Source organism: Pholcus phalangioides, unplaced genomic scaffold (genome assembly GCF_987345545.1).
Source record: "Pholcus phalangioides strain wild (caught in Gottingen) unplaced genomic scaffold, Ppha-v1.0 ptg000024l_1, whole genome shotgun sequence".
In the NCBI taxonomy this organism is placed as follows: Eukaryota; Metazoa; Arthropoda; class Arachnida; order Araneae; family Pholcidae; genus Pholcus; species Pholcus phalangioides.
Genome location: NW_028301616.1, coordinates 22,114,398 through 22,141,785, shown reverse-complemented (window position 1 = coordinate 22,141,785; position 27,388 = coordinate 22,114,398). Strand labels below are relative to the sequence as shown.

General features: G+C 35.6%; 1 protein-coding gene across 1 annotated transcript; it reads left to right on the top strand.

The window, feature by feature from the left end:
• Positions 1-24,457, top strand: LOC149068992 (putative fatty acyl-CoA reductase CG5065). Its single transcript, XM_089251240.1, has 13 exons — positions 1-308; positions 10,009-10,192; positions 11,668-11,784; positions 14,116-14,291; positions 14,397-14,469; positions 15,227-15,333; positions 17,492-17,669; positions 17,790-17,834; positions 17,945-18,063; positions 18,317-18,556; positions 19,655-19,784; positions 23,440-23,567; positions 24,124-24,457. Exons 2-13 carry the CDS (start codon positions 10,037-10,039, stop codon positions 24,293-24,295), a joined length of 1,641 nt encoding a protein of 546 aa, XP_089107366.1. The 5' UTR covers positions 1-308; positions 10,009-10,036; the 3' UTR covers positions 24,296-24,457.
• The last annotated feature ends 2,931 nt before the right edge of the window (positions 24,458-27,388 follow it).

Below are 27,388 nucleotides of genomic sequence, written 5' to 3'. Positions count from 1 at the left end.
AAATTCGCCGAGCAAAAAAAATCAACCGGTTTCTTTGGCTTCTAGGTCGACCCTCGCGTATCAAAGAAAAGTTCATCACTCACTAGTTCGTCGTTAGTATCTTCGGACGCAACTGCACTCGAATTCCTCGTGTTTTTGTTTTTGTAACTTATCCTTATCAAAATAATTCCTATCTTTTATCTCTCTTATCTATTTTTTAATATATGGTAACAGTGGTGGAAGCTTAGATGTTATGTGATTGTTTTCTGGATATTTGTTTTTAAAAAGTGAATATCTGTCATCTTCTGGATTTTCCAGCCCTTGTAAAAGTATGTAATGTGTAATTTGTTTTTCTCGTTTTTTTAAAAAAAAAAAATGAATACTTATATAAGTATTAATAGCATCCTTAGGGTTTTTCTGAATTAATTAATGAATTGATTTCCTGTGTTATTGTTTCTCGGGGCTAACGAGATTATTAATCATTTATTTATTATTTTTTGGATTCATGGAAATTGGCCTCCGCAACGGGGAGTCCGTGGTGCCTTGTTCACTGAGGAGGGGGGGCCCCCCCACAACAGGAGGGGGGGCCCCCCCACAACATCAAAAAAGATTGGGAAACCACTGTTGTACAGTACAAATACACACACTTCTAAATGAACAAAAAAATAAATGTTAAACATAGGCTAAGTTCTTACATAATTATTTAAACTTATTTTTTACTGTTCATTGATAAATGATTACACAAATGTGAAAAGGGTAATATTTTGTAATTCATTAATGCATTCTTTTTAAAATAGGCCGGATAGTCGAGAGTCTACTGTATATATATATATATATATATAAATAAACAAAATATTTTAGCCGATATTGCAGGGGTTTTCAACTTTTCTTGAGTTATCCATCATTAAACGAAGAGCAACCCTTACGGTGCCTTTGACATATGTATACCCGAAATCTGCATGATTATAATACTTTTATGTAATTTTTACAGAACGTTTAATTGAAGCGTTGATCAAGTGCTCGTGAGCATGAAATATATATATTGTAATATATATGGTGGATTCCATTTATAACATTTTCAAAAAAACCATCATGAAAAAACATTGTAAGTGGGAAAACGCTTAATCTTAATAAGAATTACTTAGAGTTGAGACAACGAAAACAAGTTCTACTAAGCAGGAAAACATTTAATAAGCGGGATCAACTGTATATAGATAAACAGAGGGGGGGGGGAGGGGGGGGGAAATAGTCAATATCAGGGCCGCAACTGGGGGGGGCAGCCCTTTAACTGCTTCCTTTACATGCGAGGAGCGCCAAAATTCCGGCTTGCCCCGGGTGACAAAGTATCTAGTTGCGGCCCTGGGCAATTTGAGTTTGAAGGAAAATTGCTTACTTTATCGGGACCTAAGAGGCTCCTCTTTTGGAACAAAACGTCGTGATATGTTCTTCCGGACGGTAACGAGCAACCTGCCGCACTACATCACTTAGGCATTGCAATATATCTATAAACGGGGAAAAAAAAACTGTTATAAAATATAAAATTTAAAGGAAAATTGTTTCCTCTCTTTATTGAAACATGCGATAGTAAAAAAAAAAAAAATTGATACACAATACTAATAAAATTTTTCGTTCAAAGAAAGCAATTGCTTTATTTAGTACACATCATTAATCTTTAAATTCATAAACACCCTCATCTCATAAAATTTTGTTTGCATTATGCTCATATCATAGCCATAATTTATTTACATATCATTTTATTTGAGTTATTTACATCATAAGTGTGTACCTATGTGCATTTTATTTACATTATACTCATCATAGGCAAAACTTCTTTGAAATTTGTACCGTACACGTATATCAACGCTTTTTTCCCGATGATTTGAATAACACTTACTATTACTTTAGTACCTATAAAAAAACGAGCTATAAATTCGCAACGAAAAAATATTTGTTCAGCTTGATTCTTGGAAGAAATGAAAAAAAAAATGTCTCATCCTTTCCAGCTAAAGCAAGCAGCAATGTGAAGGAGCTAGGGCCAAGTGCGTAGCGAGGGGAGGGGGGGGGGATTTGGGAGTCTGGGCCCCCCCCCCCCCCGAACGAAATTTCTTGCTACGCCCTTGGCTAGGACCCAGTTGGTCACGTGGCTTTCAAGTACAGTGGCCCTCTCTTTCTCGAGATCCGATTGTTTCTTACGTGTCACATTAAATTGGTTTCGTACAGAATATTTGGAGTTAGACAGCATTATTCACGCTGCGGATGACTGCTGTTTATAAATTTTAATTAACTCTTCAATACGAATCCCGTCTTGTCTTGTCAGACGACGTTCTCTCAAATTTTGTCTGTACGCGCGCGGATCAATTTTACTGTTCACGGAAAAGCAATATGCCGTATATATGTATATGGTGTGCTTACAGATTTTATATGCGCACGGTCGCTTGTGAGCACCCATAAAAAATACAGAACCTTGCTGCTGGATGATATTAGAAAACTGACAACCTTTAGGAGAGTGTGCACCACTTCACCGGTTTGAAAACGTGCCGTGAGTCACAAGTGATCCGTAAATGTGCCGTGGTGGGTCACTCGAGTGCAGGGGAGGTGGTTCTTTAGCCGTGCGACCCGTGCTGCCGCTCTAGAAGGGGAGCCAAATCCGAGTTGAAAGAGCCAAAAAAAAAGCTTGGTCGACCAGAAAAACGTGGTGGGGAGGGGTTAATAGGACACGCTCGAGTAGAGATTTTTTTTCGAGTTATCTGTGAATATACCGCGGGCCACTTGAGTGATCTGGGAATGTGCCGTAGATCACTTCAGTGATGTGGAACTGCACCGCGGGCCGCTTAAATGATCTGGAACCTTGCCCCTTAGTTAAGTGATCTGTAATGCCACGGTCACTTGATCTGGAAACGTGTCACTTTGTTCATTATTGCAAAGTTAGATTTGAGGTCACGGGCCACATCAGATGACTTCAAGGGCCACATTTTGCCCACGGGTTATGAGTTGAGTATGTACGCTTTAGACGATAATAGTAACACTTTTGGTTAATACCAACTTGCAAACCCCAAGTTAACTCCCGTTTGAGACAAATTGGTACTAGTACCTCAAATGAGAGAGCTTCGACTCTTCGACAATAATTCCCAACAATAGCTTCGAGCAATATTTCCAGCAACAATTCCTTCTCCAATGATAGATAATCTTCAGCAACAGAGGCATCTCTTTTTTCCTTTTTTCTCTAGCCAGCTTTATCGGTAATAAATACGCTTTATGGTGTGTTATAAAATGATTTTTAGTTCTTTGTAGTTTAATAACAATAATTGTTTTTGATTTACAGTTAATAATAATACACTCACAAATGACTAGCAATAACACCCGGCGCTATCCGAGTTTCCTCCATATGCTTGGAGCAGCATTAAAGAGATGACAAATCCTTATACCCTTATAAATGGACAAACATATCTGAAATGCATCGTTTGGGAAACCTACTAGTCTACAATTTTAGACCGATCGTGTCGCCAAATTTCGTACATATACCAAACAGGACCCGACTTGAACGACAAGTTACTTTAAAAGTTCGTCAGAGCTGAGCAAATGCCCGAAACGGGCAAAAATACTGTGGGGGAAACAATGGTTCGTGGGTCTCAACAATCACTTTTGGAATGTTTACTTTGATTCCCGCGAAGCCGCGGCGTGGTTACCAAATATTAGGTTTCAGACACGTTTACTCCTTTACACAATGGTTTGTCACTCGCCAAGTTTGTCAACTTGCTGAATTGGATAGAATCGTGGTTAAGAGATAGGTCGCAACGAGTTATGGTGAACGGGGAATTCTCTGGTTGGACAGGCGTCACAAGTGGAGTTCCTCAGGGAAGTGTCCTTGGCCCCATACTTTTTTCACTTTTTATCGATAAACTCGATCAGGGTATCGATGGCATTACTAGCAAATTCGCAGATGACGTGAAGCTAATGGGGGTAATCGGGAATGAAAGCGATAGGGAGTTTCTCCAGACCAACTTAAACAGGATTGCAGCATGGGCAAATGAATGGAGCATGACATTTAGCGTTGATAAGTGCGTGGTCACTCATTTTGATTCGAACAACCTACGGTTCTCTTACGAGTTGAATGTTGTCACTATCCCGCATGCAACTAGGGTCACCGATTTGGGAATTCTCATTGACGAGCGACTTAGGTTTTCTGAACATTGTTCAGCGGTGGTCAAAAAAGCGAATAAAATGCTTGGTCTTATTTTCGAAAAGGTCTCCTCGCGTTCTCTTAAAGTCATTCTTCCGCTTTTTCGAGGATTAGTTCGTCCTGGACTGGAGTATGCTGTAAGGTTTTGGAGACCATACCTACAGAGGGACATAGACTTGGTTGAAGGGGGTGCAGAGAAGAGCTACGCGTGTCCTTATTGGCACACAGGGCTCGAGTTATGAAGAGAGACTTCATTTTTTGAATATGTTTACATTGGATGAACGCAGATGTCGAGGAGATATGATCGAAGTGTTCAAAATTTTCATTGGGATGGATAGGATGGACCACGAACTTTTAGTGCACCGCCAATCGACTGCTTTTACAAGGGGACACCAGTATCGATTGGTGAGGGACAATGCAAGGTTATGGTGTCGCAGGGAATTTTTCTCTAATAGCGTTGTTAATGAATGGAATAGCTTACCCCCGGAGGTAGTAAATTGTAACACAATTGACACGTTTAAAAAGAAATACGATAAACATGTTGGGGTAAATCGAGAAGCTATCCATTCTTAGAATAAGACAACCATAAGTATTCTTTATGGGCGTATATTAATTATAATTTTGGTTAATTGCATTTTTAATTGGGTTGCTGTATTTTTGAAATATATGACATCCATATTTTTATGGGCATCTTTTTATCAGCCACCTCGTTGGGCATTTTGCCTGTTGTGGCGTTGTATTTGTATTTGGACTGTACGTTTATTCCAATGAGATAAATACATCTCGAAAAAGCGGTAGAAAGCAGGAAATTTTAACAAGGTTCCTGCTATTAAAATAATCGATAATCAAAATGTAAAAAAAAGTTAAAGAAAAAGCAATTGTTATATTCCCTGTGGAATAAACTGATAGTATTGAAACATAATCGACCAAGCTAACAATAGAAAGACAAGAGGAAAAAAAAACTTCTAAAAAGCAATTTGCCGTTGAACGACACATTCAGGGCCAACAGCTCGCGAAAGCTGCTTGACCGACCGATATGTTGTAGAAAATACGGAAGTAATTGCGAATGCTTTCCACCATCGCACTCACAAGTATGCCAAGAGTTGACCAATTTGGATCTACGTGCATACGTGCTTACAGTTTATGGACGCCTACGGCTATGTTTACGTGCCCTATTCACGCGTACACGTGATTTACCTAAGACTAGCCAATTAAGAGTTTCCCCCCATTCATTATTGAAAAAACAGAGTCATTCGAAACAGTAACTGCTTTTAAGAAAGTCGTGTATAAATGCAGTTTCTTTAATTAAGAAGTTTTACAACAGGACCGAACCCACTATTGTATCGTGGTCGTAAGAAAAAAATTATTGCATAATTTCTTGAGAAACACACGTAACTAAATTCTGGGTTTTTTTTTTTCTTTGACCCTCTTGTAAATGTTAATATTTGCGGCTTCTTCTTGGAAGACCAAAACTAAACACAAGACCCTGACCTCTATGATCTTCATGCGTTCTTAAAAAAATATTAGTATTGCTGCAGACTTTAGGTACGTACATGGAAAACGCCTCATACACATTTTTTACTGATTTAAGGGGTTTCTTTTCTAATATTAGTATTTATTGAAACAAAATTATTCAGTGTAATGAGATGAGACGATAGAAGTTAATGAAGCGAAAAAGAGGATTCGCGAAGATAAGAAATAATGATGACTTATTGTGAGAATATGGCCCGAGGGTACTGATATTGCCATGATGATCATGATGTCTTTGATAAATACCATTATAAATGACATGATACTAGGGTTGAAAAATGGGAACTGAATCGATACTGGGGGTGCTCGGGCCCATGTCACATATGAGCACCCACAGCACCTCCGGCGCTACTGATTTCAACCATAATTAACAACTTTCGTCACGTTTGGCAAGTATTTTTTTTGGCGATTCGTAATTGGTGATGGCCAGTGTTTTTCTCCGTGATACATGGTCAGTAATCAATTGCAACAAATGTTAGGATATACAGGTATAAAATTATTATTTTTACCGCCTGATAATGAAGTGGCATCCCATATCAATGTCTCCATCCATCAGATCGGCTTTGAACTGTAACACCATAACTTCCTGTCTAAGTTCGGTCCCGTAAATTGGAAACTAATTGTCCTGTCTCATCTTGTCCGTCGTGGAAGGTACCCTGATTAATGTGAGGTTGTTTTAGTACATTTTACTTTCATTGTGTATCATCCGTTTTTTTTTAAATCTTTTAGTATGATTATTTATTATCAGCAGTATATCAGAAATATAGCAGTATAATATTCCTAGCTATATATGTGTGTGTGTGTGTGTGTTTTAGTATTAGTTTCGGTAAGTGTCCTTTCCTGTGCGGTTGCGGGAGGGGTTCACAGGTTATTATTCGCCTACAGGGACCACAAGGCCGATCTCGTCCACTGGAAGTTACTACGATCGATTACAAGCCGCGTGCGTGGATGAGTAGGACTGCTGTAGCGGTCTTGTCACTATCTGTGAAACTCCCCTCCCCCATCAGCACAGGAAATGACACAAACCGAAACTAGTACTGTTACTACTAAACCAGACATGCACCCCGTCCATATTCTTCTGTGGAACTTCTAACGAATTGGTACATGTGTGTGTGTGTGTGTAGTGAAACTTCCGTGAAGTTTGTTTCTGTGTAATATTTGTTATGTGCAGTGCTGCCATCTGTACACTATGTCTGTCTAACTATGCATGAAGTGTAATGATTGAATAGCATACCGTTGTAGGCTTGGTGTAATGCTGCCATCTGCCGAAACTAATACTGAAAAGCACACACACGCACACTTCTGATATGCTGCTGATAGTAAATAACCTTACTTAATGATTAAAAAAAACACATACACACAACAATGAAAGTAAAATGCACTAAAACAACCTCGTATTAATCAGGAGACCTTCCACGAAGGATAAGAAGAAACTGGACAAATAAGTCTTCGTTGCGAAACTTATCAAGTTGCGTGACCACAACTCGTTTACTTGTCGCCCTTGATGAAATGAACAAATATATGAATAATGACAGATTTTGAATTTCGAAACACAAGCTATCTTTTATTTGATCTCTCCTCCTAATATTTAATCAACAATAACTTTATCATATGAAGATCGGGTTCCAATCCAAAACGATCATTCAATGCTTGCATATAGCCTGTCTAAAATTTTATTTATTTATTTATTTATTCAATATTGTTTCGTCGAGGCCTATACAAGAGGATGTGGAAGTTATATGTATGACGAAAATGACGATTGATGATACAGGAAAATTTGGAAATCGTAGTACAATCTGCAATATTTGGTGGTAGGTTGCTCCAGTCGATAATAGTTCTTGGGAAGAAGCTAAATTTGTGACAATCTGAAGGAGCAAAGATGGGCTGTAATTTTTGGGAGTGGTTGAGTCTAACAGAGAAATGTGTTTAATTAGAATGTGTGTTGGAAGTGTCGATATTAAAAAACCCATGAAGAATTTTGAAAAGAAAACTTAAACGAGAGATAAGTCTTAAGAGAGGAGAGCGGTTGGATATTGAGTTGGCGCTTGAGCTCCGATATGGAGACAGACGAAGACCAACAATTAAAAATAAAGCGAGTGGACTTATTTTGGATAGATTCTAATTTGTCAATGTTGGTTTGGGTATGGGGGGTCCCAGGTTTCACAGGCATAGGAGAGAGCAGGAAGGAGCACAGGTGACGAGTTTGGAGTTTTTCAGGTTACGACGAAGGAAAAAAGAGTTTTTGGAGGCATTTACTAAAAATATAATCAACGTGAAGATTCCAGCGGGGATCGGAGGAAACTATAATGCCCAAGTATTTATAATGGGAAACGTTAAAAATCAAAGAATAGTTTATCGAGTAAGGGAAATGATGGGGAGTTCTTTTACGGGTAACTTTCACAAAAACTATTTTTGAGGAGTTGAGGGGCAGTTCCCAGGTTTGAGCACCGTTCGGAAATAATGTTAAGGTTGTGTTGGAGAGATTCTCTTGGTCGGATATATTGGACTCTGTTTTGTAAATGACACAATCATCTGCGAATAATATGATACGACAGTTTATGGAGTCGGGTAGATTAGCCACCTCGTTGGGCATTTTGTCTGTTGTGGCGTTGTATTTGTATAAATTAGAAAAAGGTATACAAGATAATCGTTTTTCCTTAAATAACAACTCAAACGTTTCGCATTTTGATCTCACATTTTTTTTAATGTGAATGAACCTACATTATCTACCCAGCTACTAGGTGAAGCCATTGAACAATAGTTGAACAGAATTTTAATCAAGAACTAAGTTAATGAAAATTAAAAAATTAAGAACAGCCAGTCTCGAAAGTGGGCCTATACAGGCTGTCCCAAATTGTTTGCACAGTAGATATCTCTGCAACCGTTGACTTTACGAACATACTTTCAACTACAAAAAGTTTCCAAATGAAGTACAGTTACTTAAAATCACAAAATTTGTTTGAAGGGTTGTATAAAAAAAAGGAAAAGAAATCAACTCTATAAACAGTCCTCGTGTGCTAAAAGTTTCAATCATAAAAAATGTAGATTCCTACTCTTAAAAGTCATTCGCAAAAAATTTCGTATTTTTCAATGCAATATCTATGGGGACATATTAAATGTACAAAATCACTATGTTTTGGCAACTTATATCACTGTGCTGGCAAATTTCATTGGCTCAAAAGTTGCAATTTTTTTAGGGACTGTACACAAATACAATGAACTCAACCAATATTTTTTTATTCACAATGAATAAAAATTAAGTTTTCTGACAATAATTTTAACAAAAACAGAATTTTTACAACTTTGAATTTAATTTACGTTTCGCATCTTCTGAAAACCACACCTTCAACCATATGCGACACAGATACTGAAAAAAACCTCACACAAAGTTAAATATTTCCATTAATATTGCATCTAAAAATATTGAATATACAATCTTCTGCAAATGACTACCCAGAATCGCATTTACATTTCACTTATTGGAAGATCCACTGGAAGAACACAAGGTTATCCAATCCATTACATAAAAAAGTTAATTTCTCAATTTTTTATTTGTGTACGACCCCTTGGGAAATTTAAGTTATTTTGAGTAAACACAAGTCATTTGAAAACTTTTTGAAAGTATATTTCTGAAGTCAACGGTTGCAGAGATATCCGCTGTGCAAACAATTTGGGATAGTCTGTACACTTTCGAGACAGGTTTTACGGAATGCTTTAGAATTTATATTCAGAGAAAATATTACGTTCGTTCAAGAAATTTTGCTGGGAAGATATCAACACCATTTAAAGGGCCAAAACAGGGCAATTTTGTTTTTCTTTCTCCTTGATCTTATCTAATTTTTGAATATAATTTCACATACATATTTTATGGATCATTAGAGTTAACAAGGTAACGGAATACCCCTCAGAAACGAAATCGATCTTATTACAGGCAGAATTTTTGTTTACAATGGTAGAATAAAGTACTTACGATTTTTTTTTTTCCTCGTCTAACTACAATAATTAGAAGAACTATGTATTTCCTTCAGAACAAAATCGAAACCGAGAAGCGGGACAAATACTATCAAAACCGACGGCCATTACTCTAATGCGCATTTCAAAACGTACGTCACATACATTTTTATAGAAGAATGTTATGAAAATTTTCCAATAGTTTCCGAGCAGGAAAATAATTATTATTTAAATTACAGTGATAACCCCCCACATTTACAGAGTAATAAATAGATAAAAATATTTTTTTTAAAGACTGGGACTTTTGAAAATTTCTAGAATGGATTGTATTAGTAATTTTCTGTTTTAATTGCTTTCAAAAAAAAAAGGTACGTTAGATCGGAATATACAACGAAGATGGAAGAGGACGACAGCAAAATTCATCGGGCTGGTCCCTCGCAGTACAGCAGGTCATCATCGAAGAAACATAAGGACCTGCCATCATCAGAAGTGGCCGAATTTTTCAAGGATAGGAGCGTCTTCATTACTGGCGTCACGGGCTTCGTCGGAAAAGTACCTATTTGTTACTTATTATTAAAACTATTCATACAAACAATTTTTTTTAGTCATGCATACACTCGTCATGGATTGTGACTTAGGAAAATTAATAACCTTTTTACAATATTCTCTCACCTTCTTCATTACACCCCTAGAATAAACTAATAGTTTAGTACTGTGGAATAATAATGTTTTTTAGTTATAAAAAGTACACATTTTTTAGCACAAAAAACAGGAGGGGGTTACGTAAGTGACCTAGGAGTAAGCAAGCATACAAAACATTTCTTCGAATAAGGAAGCGTACTACGAACTTCAAGAAGGTACGCAAGCTCCGTACTTAAATCTCCGAGAAACAAGCAAACGTTCTATACATTTCTTCGAGTAAGGAAGCTTCCTACGAACTTCGGAAGAGGAGGGGGGGGGGGTACGCAAGCTTTGCACGTAAGTAACCTAGGAGCAAACAAGCTTCGTACGCAAGTTACTTAGAAACCAGCAAGTTTCAAATACTCTGGGAGGAAGAAAACATATAAAGCATTTCTTGGAGTAGGGAAGCTTCCTACGAACCTCGAGGGTGGGATGGGTGGGGTAGGGGGCTATGCAAGCTTCATACGTAAATAATCGAGGAGTGAGCAAGCATTCTACACATTGCCATGAAGTACACGAGCCTCGAATGCAAATGACTTTGGAACGTTCTATACATTTCTTGGAGGTAAGAAGCTTCCTACGAGATTAAGGAAGGAGGGGTGGGGGTACGCAAGCTTCGTACGCAAATGACATAGGAGTAAGCAATAAGCTTCTAAACGTATTTCTATAAAGTGCAAAAACCTCGTACGCATATCTAGTATATGCAGAGTATCCATGAATTTCAAGGGTACACAAGCTTCCAATGTATTTCTGGAGATGCGCTCAGTTTTTGCGCATTTGTAGGTCAGCCTCCATGTACATCTCCAGGAGGCATGGGGGTGGGGGGGAGTACTTTGGGAACCACTAGTACAAAGCTAGGTCCTGTTATGTCGAAAAAATGAATCGATATTCAATCACACGTTTTGACGTTGCGAGAACCTAATATGGCTCGTCAAAGGCATTCATTCAAATTACTGATATGATCGTAGGGGCGCAAAATATTGCAACTCACTCTCGTTCAGCACTTGGAGTTTTTTTGAACGTCAGGATGTGTACGTGGAATCGATGATATCATGATGGAGGAAGAATTATAATGTAATATATGGCGGTCTTTTCCTTGAAGAAAAAAAAAATTATCACTATATACTAATACGTTATCTATGAGAAACATCATAAAACGGATGATGAAAAATGGAGGAAAATATGATTTTTTTTTTAATGATGGGGGAAGAGAGGATTTTTGGATTGAGAGAAGAGTGATCTGTAATGACTGCCTATTACATTCTGCAATTCATTCCTTGTACTATTTTTATGATAATTGTGTGTGACGTGTTAAGGTTGTGTATTTGTCTTCCATTCACATGTAGGTATTACTAGAGAAACTTCTTCGATCTTGCAACAAAGTAAGGACGGTGTACGTTTTAATGCGAGGTAAAGAAGGTCAAGATCCTAGGCTTCGATTAGATGAATTGCTTACTTCTCAGGTGAATTTCGATCAATTGTTCGTTCAAAATTATTCGATATCTTAATCTACATATAGCCGAAACTGAGTAGAGGAAGCAAATTTCGACTGGTAAAAATGAATAATACAATGGAAAAAGTATAATATTGATCATGTTCGTAGATAAAAACCTTTTCTTTTCAGTTCAGTCAAGCTTGAGAAGCAAATTAAACTACAAAGTCGGTATCCTATCAAAGCGAGACGACAGCTTTGAAACATTCCGAAATGAACTCATCCAACCATACGCTAATACAAAAAAATATAATAAAATCGATAGCAGTACCGCATTCGAGCGTACCCATTGAAATTCTCACACAACCTATTGAGGGACAGGTTGTACAAAATGCATAAAAAACGGGGGGGAACTGATGATTCATTCAAGAAAGTGCAAAAACGCACATGCTTGAATCAGCTTCTTCCCCAACATCCACGCAGGATTATATATAGATACAAAATAAATCGTTTAAAAATTCATAGAAATTAAGGAGTAAGTACGTTTGCGAAAAAAATTTATTTTCACGAAATATTTTTTTCCTTCCACAGGGAAAAATCGGTTCAAATTTTTTTCAATAGAGGGCGCTGCACGCAAAGCAAATTACAGGATTCGCAACGAGAACCTTTCCTCTATCTATTCTTTGTCTGAAACGTCCGTAAAGCTTGAGCCGGCTGCTTTGTTTTGAAAATTAGTTGTTTAACAATTTGGTCAAATAAAACAAAGTCTGTGTGACATCTAGTATTTTTCCAAACTATATATATAAATTTATGCTGATACCAAAACTCATAATTTTTCCCGCCAACTTCGAATTATCCAATACATTTGAATTAAACAAGAAATTTTAACATTAAATTAGACTGAAAACTCAAGGGGAGTTTGTAAAAGTTCGAATTAACCAAGTTCTACTGCATTGTATTTTAATATTTACTTAAAGAATCAATTTTTTTTAACACATAGTCGCAATTTTACATCTAATCAAAAAAATTTCAACTATTATTTACTCTCAATTAGTAATGCATCATAAAATTTACGACTTATTTTTCCTCTTTAAATTTTCTTCGCCCCTTTTGCCTCTTTCAGTAGCTTAATGTGTTTCTTGTCTAGGTACATCCTTAGGTAATTAACTTGTGTAATTCATGCTCACTTCCCCCTTATTGCAGTAGGATTCTATATTCTTAGTTTCACGTTTTGTTTATGCTAGAAATTCCCTGACAGCCTCTGAATATACACCACGCAATAAAATATAATCAGGAAGTTTTTAATTTATGCGAAAAATTCCAATTAATATAGTTTTTTAAAATCAGTTTGCTGCGCTTAGATTTACACAGATATTCGGCCGAACCGAATATTCGTCCCATCTCTACCTGAAATAATTTTGCTACAATTGTGTGTGTGGGGTTACTTTACTTTAGATAAAGGGCTGCCCCCCCCCTCACATCCTGGAGCAGGGCCCATAGGCTGGGATCTTTCACGGGTCCTTTCATGGTGAATTTAGAGCATGAAAAAACAAAAAAATAATTGTTTCAGGCCCTGTCAGCCCCACCCTTGAGAGGGCCTATGGATAAGGGTATCGTATCGTATGTAGACACTGGCAGATCAGATGCAACAAACACAGCACCGTGTAAAATAATTTTGGGGGAAATATAAAACAAAATTTGTATGCCTGCCTCTCCTCCCCCCCCCCCCCAAACATGTCAGGAAATAAAATTTTAGCCTCTTCCTATTACACCAAAAGAAAAATTTATCCCATAACATTTTTATAAAAATTCACTGAGACATTGGTGATTGAAATTCTTTACTTTTTGCTATTTTTCAAGTGCTAAAAGTCTCAAATAATACGCATATGGAGAATTTCTTTCATTATAATAGAGACAAAAACTTTACTTATTGATACTTTTTAGATTGGTGTGACATTTGTACACATTTTAATTTTTATATTTTCCTTCCGAATTATTATTGAATGCACGTAGAGAGTGCTAATGCTCAATTTAGATAACGTTATTGTAGTTATTTCGCTCGATAAGATGCAACAAACAGCAGCAGTGCGTAAAATAATGATTTTCTAGAGCTGCTGCGCTCTTTGTTGCATCTGATCGAACAGAATAACTTTAATATAACGTTATCTAAATTAAGCTTTAGTGCTCTTTCTGTTCGCAAGTTATTTCAGGTTTGATTTAAAAGACTTTCCTATGCGCACTCTGTATATGAAGTACCTTCATATGCATTGGTATTGAAGGCATTGGCCGGTTTCCCATTGAACAAAAAACAGTGTAAATATTTTATTCCATGACTATAAATCTTCAATTCCTGTTCAAACAGGTCTTTGATAGACTCAAACGGGAACACCCGACCATCTTAACCAAAGTAGTTCCCATAACTGGGGATATTGCCTCACCTGGACTAGGGATAAGCAACTCAGACACGGCCATGCTATGTAAGCACGTGTCAGTGGTCGTACACTCGGCCGCTACCGTCAGGTTCGATGAACCATTAAAGTGAGTGAGTTGTTGCGTACTTTATTTTTCTTTATTATATGAATAAATACGAGACCACGGTCATAGAATGGTTCTTCCATGCACGTGACTTTTTCTTTTTCGTAGGAAATCAGTGGAATTGAATCTGATGGGGACTCAGAAAGTAATAGAGTTGTGCCAGGGGATGCCGGAGCTATCAGTATGTATGGTTATACAGGAATGCCCCGAATTGTTTGCACAGCGGATATCTCTGTAACCGTTGACTTTACAATCATGGTTTCAATTACGAAAAGTTTTCAAATGATGTGCCATTATACTTGTTGAAATATGAAAATTTATTTTAGGGGTCGGACACATACGAAAATGAAGGAATTAACTTTTTATACAGTCCCCTGTGCTCAAAAACCCAATTACCAAGTTGCTGCCCTGTCTCTCGATGCCAACAAAAACAAATCCACGTTTCTAAGTGCAATATTCACCGAGATATTAGAATCCAAAAAGCAGAGAAAAGTTGGAAAAAACAGCGTTAAATGCGGAAAAACCGTTTTACCTGCATTTAACGCTGTTTTTTTTTTCTACAACTTTTCTCTGATTTTTGAATTCTATATAATATCTCAGTGAATATTGCACTTAGAAACGTGGATTTGTTTTTGTTGGCACCAAGAGAGACAGGGCAACAACTTGATAATTGGGGTTTTGAGCACATGGGACTGTATAAAAAGTTAATTCCTTAATTTTTTTATGTGTAAATGACCCTTAAAATAAATTTTCTATTTAAGGAAGTAACTGCACGTCATTTGAAAACTTCTCGTAGTTGAAACTATGATTGTAAAGATATCCGCTGTGCAAACAATGCGGGACAGCCTGTATAATTTATCTTTTCTTAACACAAAAAATATATTTTTTTAAAAAGTGTTTCATGAAAATTAAAGATTTCTTTTTTCACTCTCCAAAAGGCCATGATTCACATATCCACCGCTTACAGCTATTGTAACAGGGACGATATTGATGAAACTGTTTATCCAGAACGAGTTGCGCCTCAGAAAGTCATTGAGGCAGTAGGGTAAGTAGATTGTGAAATATTACTAAATATCATTTCAAGAAAGAAATGTATGTGGTGTCTCATCAATTTGTAAACAGTTTAAACTTCATAAAAATTGAAGGAATTGGTATATTTGAATGCGGTTTGCAAAAAACTCGTGAAATTTTTTTTTTAGTACAGAAAACAAAAATTTGAATGAAGATGTAGATGGCAATACAGAAACACATTTGGGGCGTATCTATCAAAATTCTGACACAACCTTTTCGAGAAGGTTGTACAAAACGCTCAAAAATCTACAAAAGGCAAACAATTCATTCAAGAATGTACACTAACGCAAATGCTTGTATCAGTTTTCTTTTTTTTCCTCCGAGCATGCAAGTAAAATTACAGTCGAATCCTGTTTTAACGAATACCGTTATAGCGAAAATCTCGTTTTAAAACGAACACTTTTCTAATCCATCAGATAAATTCACATAGAAATAATACAAAAACCTGGAATTCCTTTATAACGAAGTGATTTCTCCGGTCTCTTGGAGTTCGTTATAACGGGATTCGACTGTGTAAACAAGGTGTTCCATAAAGTAGTGAAAAAATTCATAAAAATTGAAGGGATTGGTGTTTTAGTGGGATTTGCGGAAAAGTTATTCTCACAAAGTTGGATTTTTTTTTTTTTTTTTTTTTTTGGTGAGGCTGCTGCATGAAATCAAATCACATAACTCTGGACCTGAACCTTTCTTACATCTTTTCTGCATCTGAAAAGTTTGTAAAAATTCCACCGTCGATCAATGTCTGAGGTAAAACAACTTCACCAATAGTGCTTTATCCCACAACGTCAACATCACAATCAAACCCTATGTAAGTGCCAGTAACAGGAAAATTCAGAAACGAGCTGTTCTCTGATCAGCGAATCGAGCAGGACTCTGATTTGCATATTTACAGCAATTTACTTTTATAAAAAGTTTTTTAACTGCCGACTGATGCGAAAATATATTTAGGAAAAGAGAGAATTCACGTGCCCTTGCGGGGAATCGAACCCACGTTCTCTCACTTGCTGGGTGAGTGCCCTAGACTAAAACGGCAACGAATATCTTGAAGCTCGTGTGCGCTGAACGGGGGTCTTACATGGACAGTCGGACCTAATTTAGGCCAAAGCTTGCAACTGCTGACACTGCCACCAGATGGCAATTTATCCGAGAATGATGTCACTCCACTATCCATGCGAAGATATATTTACTTTCGTGCAGCACCCTCTATCGACAAAAAATTTTAACTTTTTTGAGCCAAAAAAATAACCCCTTCGTGAGAATAACTTTTATCACAAACTGCAATCAAATTTTCCGATTCCTTTAATTTTTAGGAATTTTTATAATATTCATGAATTTATGGCACACCCTGTATGTACTTGGATACTATCAGGCAAAAAAACAAGTTTTTCTAATCGGAATCTGGTTTGGACAAGAAAATCCTGTTTTCATGTACAATATTGTGATAGCATTGGGAGTTCTAGCACCCCCTTGACGACTTTTTCCTTCGTAAGGAAAGCAATGGAGAGTAGTCATTGGTGAAAATTCTTGAAGTGGGTTTTAAACCCGCTTTTTCTATTCCCCATGTAAACAGGGTGATAGACACTGACATTCTAGGGGTCAATATACAAAAGTAATTTTCCTCATTTTTGAGGAGGGAGATATGAATATTAAATCTGAAGATTTATGAGATGACTATTCGAGACTAATGCAGAGTTGCCATACCCATAAACCATTTGACAGACCGAAGGTAAGGTAATGCACACATACTATCCATGGGCGGAGATACGGGGGGGGGGGCCCCCCCCCAGCATCAAAGGTGGAGTCGACTGATCTAATGTATATATGTATATGTGAATTGACATCATCATCATCGTGCCCCCCCCCAGACTTCCAAGTCTATCTCCGCCTATGATACTATCACTTTTTTCTCTTCTTTTTACTCAATTCTGAAATGACAAGAGGGTGAAAACAGTTCTCAGAATTCCTGTGCCACACATACTTCATTAAATACTGTATTATAACTTGAACTCTCACCATAAAAGGAAATTCTAGGATCAGAAATCATTTATGGAATAAGGGTATTTCTGGGGTATTTAAGGTGTCATGACGATGGTTCTGCTCTCAACTATTTTATTTTGCTCTTATTTGTATAGATGGATGGATGATGACCTTATAGAAACTATACTTCCCAAATTGATGGATGGTAGACCAACTACTTACCATTACACAAAAGCGCTTGCAGAGCATATCATTATGTCTGAAGGTGGCAACATGCCAATAGCAATTATAAGGCCGTCAATTGTTACAGCAGCCTTCAGGGAACCAATAGCAGTATGTATACAAACAAACACATAAGCAACTAATTGCTTATAATAATATTATTTGTATGATCACATATCAAAACCATTGTTTTGTTAAATTTTAACACAAATTTTTTGTGCTTTATTTCAGGGCTGGCTTGACGGTATCAATGGACCTTCAACTTTCATAGTAGCAGTGAGTATCATATATATTACACCTTGAATATCACATACAAGAAATTTATTTCTCACACTGTGAAATAAAATTCAATTGCCTTCATATTCATTTGTATCCAATGCTTCCAGACAGCCCAAGGTCTCTTGAGAACAATGCTGGTGAATAAAAATTGTGCTGTGGACTGGGTACCTGTTGACCTTCTAGCAAATCTGATCTTAACGGCTTGTTGGGATCTAGGTAAACGCAGGTGAGAGATGTGTGAAACTCTAATATATTTGATGCGGTTGCTTTGCGAAATACAAAAATATTTTTGCAAAGCCTAATCATTAAATGTATATATTTTCTTAATCTGATGTTCCCATATTTAAACTGTGTTTTTTTAAACCATAATCATTATTAAGGTATAACAACATAATATAAATATTAAAAATTATATACATATCACAATATTCAATATTTTTTACAATTATGCAATGTTTAATTTATTTCACCCCTCTTAGGTACAACTCTGTCAAAGTATACAACTGTACGTCAGGTGACTTAAACAAGGTGACTTGGGCAGACATTGAGAGAACAGCATATCCTCTGATCACTCGACATCCTAGTATGAATGTCATCAGGTACCCAGGTGGCAGTTTCAAGTCTAGTCGACTATTAAACAAGATTTCAGTCAGGCTGGAGCATGGTTTACCTGCTCGGATATTGGATACACTGGCCAGGATTTTTGGATATAAAACCGAGTGAGAGCATATCATTGCTTGAGTCTGTTGCTTTCTATTTATTTTATAACTATCCAAAGAACATCTGACACTGGCGTATAATGAAGCATTCCATAATCAGTTGGAAACAATACTAACTCACCTATAAAATGATTGTAAAATGTAGTTGTTCAATTTTGTTTTGTAAAAAATAGATTACATCAACTCTGGCACAAATGCAAGGGTTTCCTGAAAGAACATAAACCTCAGAAAAGAATAAGTCGAAGTTACAAACCGTAAAAACGACTTCAGTAGCAAATATTGCAGACACCGTCTTATACTTAGCATGAACTATTACAGAAGAAAAGAAAAAGTGAAAAACCGACAAACACTATTTTTTGACAAAAAATATTGTCAAACTTTTTTCCTTCTCTGAAAAAAAAGATTATTATTAGTTAGAGCAGCCCTTGAAAAATTGAAAAAGTTTAGGCTCCAGACAAATATTTCTCAGGAGCCAACAATAGTTTTTCAGCAAGAAAAAGAAGTCCTAAATAATGGGTTTTTTTTCGACTTTTTCCAACCTTTATGACCCCTTTTAATGATGTTGGAAGACATATAATTATGAAATAAAAAAAACTTTGAGTCGTTCTTAGATTCTGATTTAGCAATCAAATATAAAAAAATTTTAGGCGTCAATACTGATTTCATAGTCACCTGGTGCCTGGGATCAGCCAAGTCCTAGACTACAGCAGTGGTTCTGAAAACATTCTTAGGGAGGTTTCAGGAGATTTTTTGAGCTTGGATGAGAAAACAATTAACTGGTTGTTTTTACATTATTATGTGCTGAATATTTACTTGGTAAAGAGAGGTCTGTGACCTTCTTCAATTGGCAAAGAGGCTTCCTGGCCTTCATCTTATTGGCACAAAGAGTCTGCGAAAGGTTGAGAATACATGAACTAGAGCGAATTTTTCAAATTGAATTTCACAAGATATTCACTGTAATAAACTAATATGCACATCAAGGGTTGTTTGTTTTTTTTAGTTTTTTTTATACAAATTAATACATCACTGTAAGCATGTAATAATTCTATGGAATAATGCTTAAAATATGTTTTTGGTATACTTTATTTTCTAAAATAGGTTCACAACAATGGTCGCACGAATGGAAAGAGCCACAGGTTATCTGGAATATTTCACAACAAAACAGTGGACTTTTCAATGCAATAATTTCTTAGAATTAATGGAACAGCAATCACCAGTTGACAGAGAAGTAAACAGTTTTATACACTTTTTTCTTATACACTAAAGATTAAAATTACTAAAAACTGCTAAAAACAATAAACCTGTTTCCATATTGTGTATTGAATCATCTTAAAATAATTTATCTGCAGAAGATGAAACAAAAATAGCATATTGATTAACAAAAAAAAACCCCATAAATTATCATTAAATTTGTGATAATTGATCTGCAATTGAAATGAATGTTTCTTAAAAATGGATTATTATCTGGTTCTGATGTCTCCAATGATCTTTGACCATTTTTGTCGCACTCAAGCCACTTTATGTATGTGAAGAATGATCAGAATGATACTTCCAATTCAAGGCCAATTATTCTTAATAGGTTTTCTTCAATTTTTTACACTGAGAGGTTGGTCTACTAACTGCTTAAAGTGAGGACTTTTTTCAGTAACCATATGAATTACAGTTATTTTCACCTCATCTTTTTTCATTAATATAAATACAATGGAACTCTGATTAACTGAATTACAGGTTATTTCAGGTAACTGTCCATAAATTGATTTCAAGGAACTTGTGCACTGAATGTCAAGGCCAGTGCGTCAATAATCACAGCCCTGTTATTTTTTTTCAAAGTAATGTATTTGAAGTGATCTTTGTAACGTTGTAAACTGTAAATAAACATCACAGAACTTCATGTAAATTTATACTATATTCATTTACATTGTGTAGTTATTAGAAATAACTTTTGGGCAATTTTCACCCTTTACGGCTTTATCCATTTCATTTAAACCAGAAATTCTGCAGGGTCCATATTATCCAAAGTTTCAGTTATCCAAGTTAGGTCCAGTCTACATTAGCTCAGATAATCTATATATATCTCCTGATCATTTTATCTCACCTCAAAATCTCACCTTCCAATATTGACTGTTGCCACAGACTTGGTTCTGAAAGAGACGTTGGATCTAGAATTTCCATTTCCGAGGATTTTTCTCCCAAGACCCAAAGACTGTGGGGACAGATTTGGAGGGCATCTGTGATGCTGGTCTGAAAGAGTCAAACTTTTTCATAACTTTGCCCTAATCAATAACACTAAATACATTTGGGATCCCAATGCTAATGATATTTTCCCAATCTCATTGTAATAATCATACCTCCCATCTGACTACCTTCAATCTTCTTCTACCACCCCTTTAGGCTTCGCACCCCAAACTTCCCCACCTCAAATTCCCTTGTAGCACCTCAGAAAAACTGGTACTATTATAGCAAGAAGCATTTCCAATAAAATTCATTCTTGCGAATCTATATTGTTAGCACATAATCCCAATTTTATTGATGTAACTGAAACCTGGTCATATAGCAATATCAGCAATTCCAAATTCTTACCTCCTATAACTATCTTGCATTTCATAAAGTTAGACACACCCGGGGAGGGTGCCCTTCTCTTTAACAGCTCCATTCCTCTTCTTGAAATTTCTTTGGACACTTATCTTGAAATTGTTGATGCTGAGTGGCGTTGCCCGAACTGCACTCCTATTGCAATATTTTCTCTTTATTTACCCCCTGCCCTAGTTCTTCACTGTTTCGTCGAATTGGAATCAATTTTAGATAGATTTTGTAATTCACACCTCCTTATCATAGCTGGTGACTGGAACCTACCCGGAATTGACTGGCACAAATTGGAGTCTCTCTCGGGGGGTAACCATTTTATTAATAATATAGTTCTTTTTCTTTTCCTTAAGTTTAATCTCGTTCAAACTATTCTAGAACTGACAAGAATCTCGAACCACTCAAGCTCTTCATATGATGTTCATATTCTCTGGAGTAAATTCGAAGCTGTTATCGAGAAATGGCAAGCCTCTGTTCCCATCAAAAATACCTCTTTGAAATGTATCTTTAACCCCTGGATCAATTGTGATATTATAAATTTAAAAAGAAAAATTCACTGAAATGTCTCCAAACTTAAATTCAATAACCCCCTTTCTCTCAGAAATAAGATCTCAGCCTCCACATGTGACCTTAAAGATCTCATCCTTCACCAAAAAACACATTACCTAACTCACTCTTTACCTCAATACCTTAAAACTAACCCCTCAAAATTTTGGAATTTTCTTCGCCCTAAATCAGCTGGCCCATCTTCCCTTAAAATTGATAATATCAACCTTATTTCTCACCTTGATATTGCCACAGAATTTAATTGGGCTTTTTCATCAGTTTCTCCTCTGATCCCACTCCCTCTCAGTATTCCTTTTCCGATTCATTATTCAAAATACTAGTCCTGTCTCTTTCTCTAAAGCAGGCCTTCTGAACCTTTTAAAAAAAATGAAACCCCACTCCACTGGCCCCAATGGGATCTCAAATCATATTCTCAAGTTCTGCGCTGATGAAATTTCTAATTATCTTCACCATCTCATTAAACTCAACCTTGCCATCTGACTGGAAAATTAATAAGATTATGCCAATTCATAAATCAGGTTCTCTTACAAATCCCCTTAATGTCAGACCCGTCGCTATCACCTCTACCTGCTACAAGTTTTTTGACCACATAGTTGCCAAGGAAATCCGCTCACACCTTGATTCAATAAACTTCTTTTACTCAAATCAACACAGCTTTTGACCATCTTTATCAGTAACTACCCAATTAGCTCTTTTCATACATGATTTATCAAGCAATATCAACAAAAACGTCTAAACTGATGTAATTTTCTTGGATTTCTCTAAAGCTTTTGACAGGGTGCCCCACAATTAACTTCTACTTAAATTCCAAAACCCTGGCCTATGTGCTCAACTGCTTAAATGGATGGAAACCTTCCTTACCAACCGCAGTCAGTTTGTCTCCTTCAAGAGCCAGAACTCTCCATTTCTCCAAGTTGAGTCTGGCATGCCCCAGGGTTCGGTCCCCTTGCCATTATTGTTTTTCATTTATATTAACGATCTCTCAGATTCCATCAATTAGACTCCTTGCAGATGATTGCATCATTTACCAAACAGTGCACAAGGAATCTGACCAAGCATCTCTCCAAAATAACCTCAATATTGTCTCTGAATGGTGCTCGTCCTGGCAATTACCCCTTAATTCTTCAAAAACAGTTTCATAAAAATTACTCACAAAAGACTTCCCCTCGATTATTTTTACACTATCAATAACTTCTTAATCACTGAAGTTTCTAATTATAAATATCTGGGTGTAGTTATTTCTGCCGACCTCCATTGGAATCTCCATGTTGATTACGTCTTTCATAAGTGTCTCCAAAAACTCTTTTTTCTTCATCGGAACCTCAAAAACTCCACCTGTCACCTCAGACATCTCTGCTTCCAAACCTACATCCTTCCTGTACTCTCATATGCCTGTGAAATCTGGGAGACCCCCATACTCTCTCCAATATAGACAAATTAGAATCTATTCAAAATAAATCAGCCTGCTTCATTCTTAACTGTTGGTCATCCATCAACTGCCTCCATCACTGAACTCAAGCACCACTTCAATATGCAACCACTTTTTACCCGTAGATTTAGGAAAGATTTTGGACCAGGCAAATGACAATGTTTGAATTCAATGCCACATCATTGACACATCTAAAGTGGATGTCATATCAGTTGGAGCTATGATGCTTCAAAAAACAATTTCCTTGCATTTATCCTATAAAGCAAAAATTAAGTAACAAATATTATAATCTTTTTTCTAATAGATGTTCAGCTTTGACTTGAGGCCAATAGAATGGACACCATATTTTGAAGACTATGTACTAGGGGTACGAAAATTCATTCTGAAAGAAGATGAATCAACACTTCCAGCAGCAAGACGGCGACTAGCCAGGTATGATGCTTTTTATCTGCTTTTTAAAAGCAAGCTTCATGATATAACTATTCTTTCTCTTGCACCATTGTTAATATTTTATTTTTCTTATGTGAAAATCATAATAATCAGGTGGAAATATAATGATTATAACTTTAAAATATTGTAAATTTTTTAACTACCATGGTAAGATCAGGGAAAACTGGTTCAAAGTTATCTGTGGCACAGTAATAAATTTTTTTCTCACAAATTTCAAATCAGACTACAGCATGAATAAAGTTGAGTTTTTCTTGAATACATCATGGGCGGAGATACGGGGGGGGGGGGGAAGCGCCAGAGGTGGAGTCGACTGATCTAACGTAAACAAGTATATATGAGTTGACATCATCATCATCATGCCCCCCCCCCCCAGACTTTCAAATCTACCTCTGCCTATGCAATACATGGAGAGAAGTTTGCAAAATAGTAATTAAACTTTCACAAAATTTTAACAGATGCAAAGTGTGAATATTTTAGGAGAAATTCTAACTTTGAATGTTTTTAACAAATTTTAAAATACATTACCTGGTCATTATAGGTTGTATTACGCAGGACTAACAGCCCAATTATTCTCGGTGTGGTTATGTTTCCATCTCATACTGACAAGAACAAACATCTCAAATCGTCTCATGTGGACTATGATAGGAATAGCACTCCGTATCATGCAATATATGCCAACAAGTTGGTTACGAGCCATCAACCTTGCCTAGAAGATACAATCTGAAACCTTCAGAACAATCACTGGCAATATATTAACTATTTCATACATGATTTCTTTTTTTTCACTCTTGAAATATTTTTGTGTGTATATGAGGCACTTTGTTCATAGAAACAGTATAAATAAAATATTAATAAAATCTAATGAACTTGGATGATCATTTTTTCCTTCTTGAAACAGTATGTCTATGAAAAAAAGTGATCAGAAATATCTATTCTTCATACACAAAATACATTAATTAGCACATATACATTTTTATTAAGACTTATTTTAAAATATATTACATTTGGATGTATACATGGGTCGAAAAAACAATTGTACACAAATACAAAATACTTTCACCTTCATAAAAGATTGCACTAAACTCACTATCATATCAACATTTTCATAGCCGTTTGGACATTTTCGTTCTAATTTCAAGCATATAATCATTACAATCAGATTTATTCATAAAAATATGAAGACAAAAAAAAAATTCCAAAATTTATGAAACATCACAAATACACATAGCCACTATTATTAAGAAATGAATTTAAATATCAATAAAGACTCATTTCATCATATATATGTATATACATAAACTTACATGCGCTTTCTAATTAATTTATATAAATAACACCCAAAAGTATCATACAAATGTTGATTTCGTAACAAACACAATAACAATAATGGAACAATACAACAATGTGCGTAGAAAAAAACAAAAGATAATTTTCCACGAGTAACAAATATAATTTAATATTAGAAAATTGCATATTTTTCTCGAACATTATTGCATATCATTTAAATACTATTTATTTTAACGGAGAAAAAACCCCAAAAAAAAAATTCACCCAATGCTCGGTTTTACAGACTTGTAGAGACTTGCACAGCTAGTTTTTAAATGGAAATGACATTTTTAAGGACCAGAGGACGAGTTCACAACCACAAGTTTGTTCTTAAATTGGTGATTTGTAAAATCGAGGGTCAGCTGTATTTTTATATATTTTAACCAGTATTCACCAATACACACCTAGATGTGTGATTCCTGCATAAAAAAATTCAATTTTACTCCTTCAAAAATTTTGGGGATTTTCAATAGTTATTTATTTCTGTCTTTTATTTAAAAAAAAAATACCCCTTAAAATTTTGGAGAGGCGTGAAATTACTGTTCGAAATTGTTTTTTTGGTAAACACTGATTTTAACCATTTAGCTGTTTCTTTTTATGCTAAAATACATCTAGAATACATTTGGTGAAATGTATTTTAGCTATATCCACAATAATGGACTCCAGATGATTGGTAATTTTTTTTGTTCTTGTTTTTTATTCAATACCAGGTTTTTTTTTTCTATGCTAGATAAATCTGCAGATAAAGTAAAATAAGTTTTCGAAGTCTCCCTCCTCAGTGTTCTTAGAAAAAAGGAAAAAAAGGGTGACTTCTGTGGGAAATTTTTTTTTCACCATTTTGTTTGTTTGTTAAATATCATAACTCTACAGAAACTGAAAAATAATATGCATTCCTTTCCTATTGCTGCTGAAATTTTATCTCATCGAAAACAACCAAGAGGTTAAGACACAGAGTTATGAAGTAATTAAACTCAAACATGAATTTTGTGAGCATTTTCAAACACAAGTTTTGAATTTTCGATTTGTAGTTTGTTTGTTTTTTTTCATATTAAACTGCAATGAAAAATAATATCAAACTGATGCAAAAACATTTGAATAAAAATTTGTTGTTTAATCACATCCCTCATGAGGAAACATCTCATACTAGAGCGAGTGGAAAAAATACTTTATAGAGTACTATATCTTTTCTTTCTCACTCAGTGATGCTTTGTTGGTTTCAACTTAATGAACAGAATTTCATTTTTTTTCCTACCTCACAGTCTCCTCTAGTGTTAGCGATATACAAATATTTTTTTGGAGTGAAGACTGTGTGAGGAGAAAGAGATGAGGGAGGATACGGTTTGCACAGGTGAAAAGAAAATAGTATTGCATATATAGAGGCACAGTGGCATATGTGTTTGAAAAAAGAACAGAAAAGCCACTCCATTCATATTTCCCCCCTTTATTTCTAAATTGTTAAAAAAGATACCAGTTTTAAAGATTTATTGCTGGTATTTTCATTCCAAATTTGTTGCCAAAAAAATCCACATGGGAAGGGGATAAGAGAAAAATTATTAACTACCTCACACAGTCTTTAATATATGAGCACAGAATACAAATCCAAGAAATACGAGTGTACTTTTTGTGAAATGTTTTCAAAACTTTTATAGAAGAAAAAAAAAATCCCGATTTAAAATAAACAGTTTCAGCTAAAGGCTAAACATACACATTGAAAAAACATGTCTTTTGAAAGCCATTAATTTTGGAATAATTAATTTTAAGCAGGGTGTCCTATAAGTGCTAATGCTGCCCCTTTATCTCATCAGCCATCCAACGTAGAAGTATGGTTTCAATTTAAAAAAATGCTCAAAAGGCATTCAAAAATTACTCTGTACCAGTTTTGAGAGTGAGAATATAGCGCATCACAAAATAAAAGATCTAAATTTTTATACGGTCCTCTAGCTTTCAATTAATTTAAAAAGTTGAAATTTTTTAGTAGTAATAGTCTAAAATTTTTAATTCTAATTTAAAAAGTTGTTGCCCTGTATCTCTTTAGGCCAACAGAAAAAATTCCATGTTTCTAAGTGCAATATTCGCTAAGATATTTGAATTTTAAAAAAATTGAAGAAAAGTTATGAAAGAACAGCAAAAACTAATGGACAATGCTTCTTTCCCTAATTTATGCTATCCTTTCCAAAGAAAAAAACTTTTTTGAATTTGAAGCACTCAGAAGCATGTTTTTTGTGGCCTCAGGAAAGACAGGGCAACAACTTTCTAATTGGAAGTTAGAAGACAGTATAAAAATTTAGATTTTTTTTATTTTGTTACATACTGTATTTTCACTCTCATAAATAGTACAGGGTAATTTTTGAATGCGTTTCGAGAATTTTTTAAATTGAAACTATACCTCTCTACAATGCACGGTTGATGAGATAAAGGCTGCATTAGCACTTGCAGGACACCCTGTATAGTAAGAAAATAAATTACTATAGAGGCAT

Excerpts from the sequence above, each read along its gene's own strand:
- LOC149068992 (XM_089251240.1), top strand. The coding sequence starts at position 10,037 with ATGGAAGAGGACGACAGCAAAATTCATCGGGCTGGTCCCTCGCAGTAC. Across the intron at positions 10,193-11,667 it reads TCACGGGCTTCGTCGGAAAA|GTATTACTAGAGAAACTTCT; the intron begins GTACCTATTTGT and ends ATTCACATGTAG. Across the intron at positions 23,568-24,123 it reads GCAAGACGGCGACTAGCCAG|GTTGTATTACGCAGGACTAA; the intron begins GTATGATGCTTT and ends TGGTCATTATAG.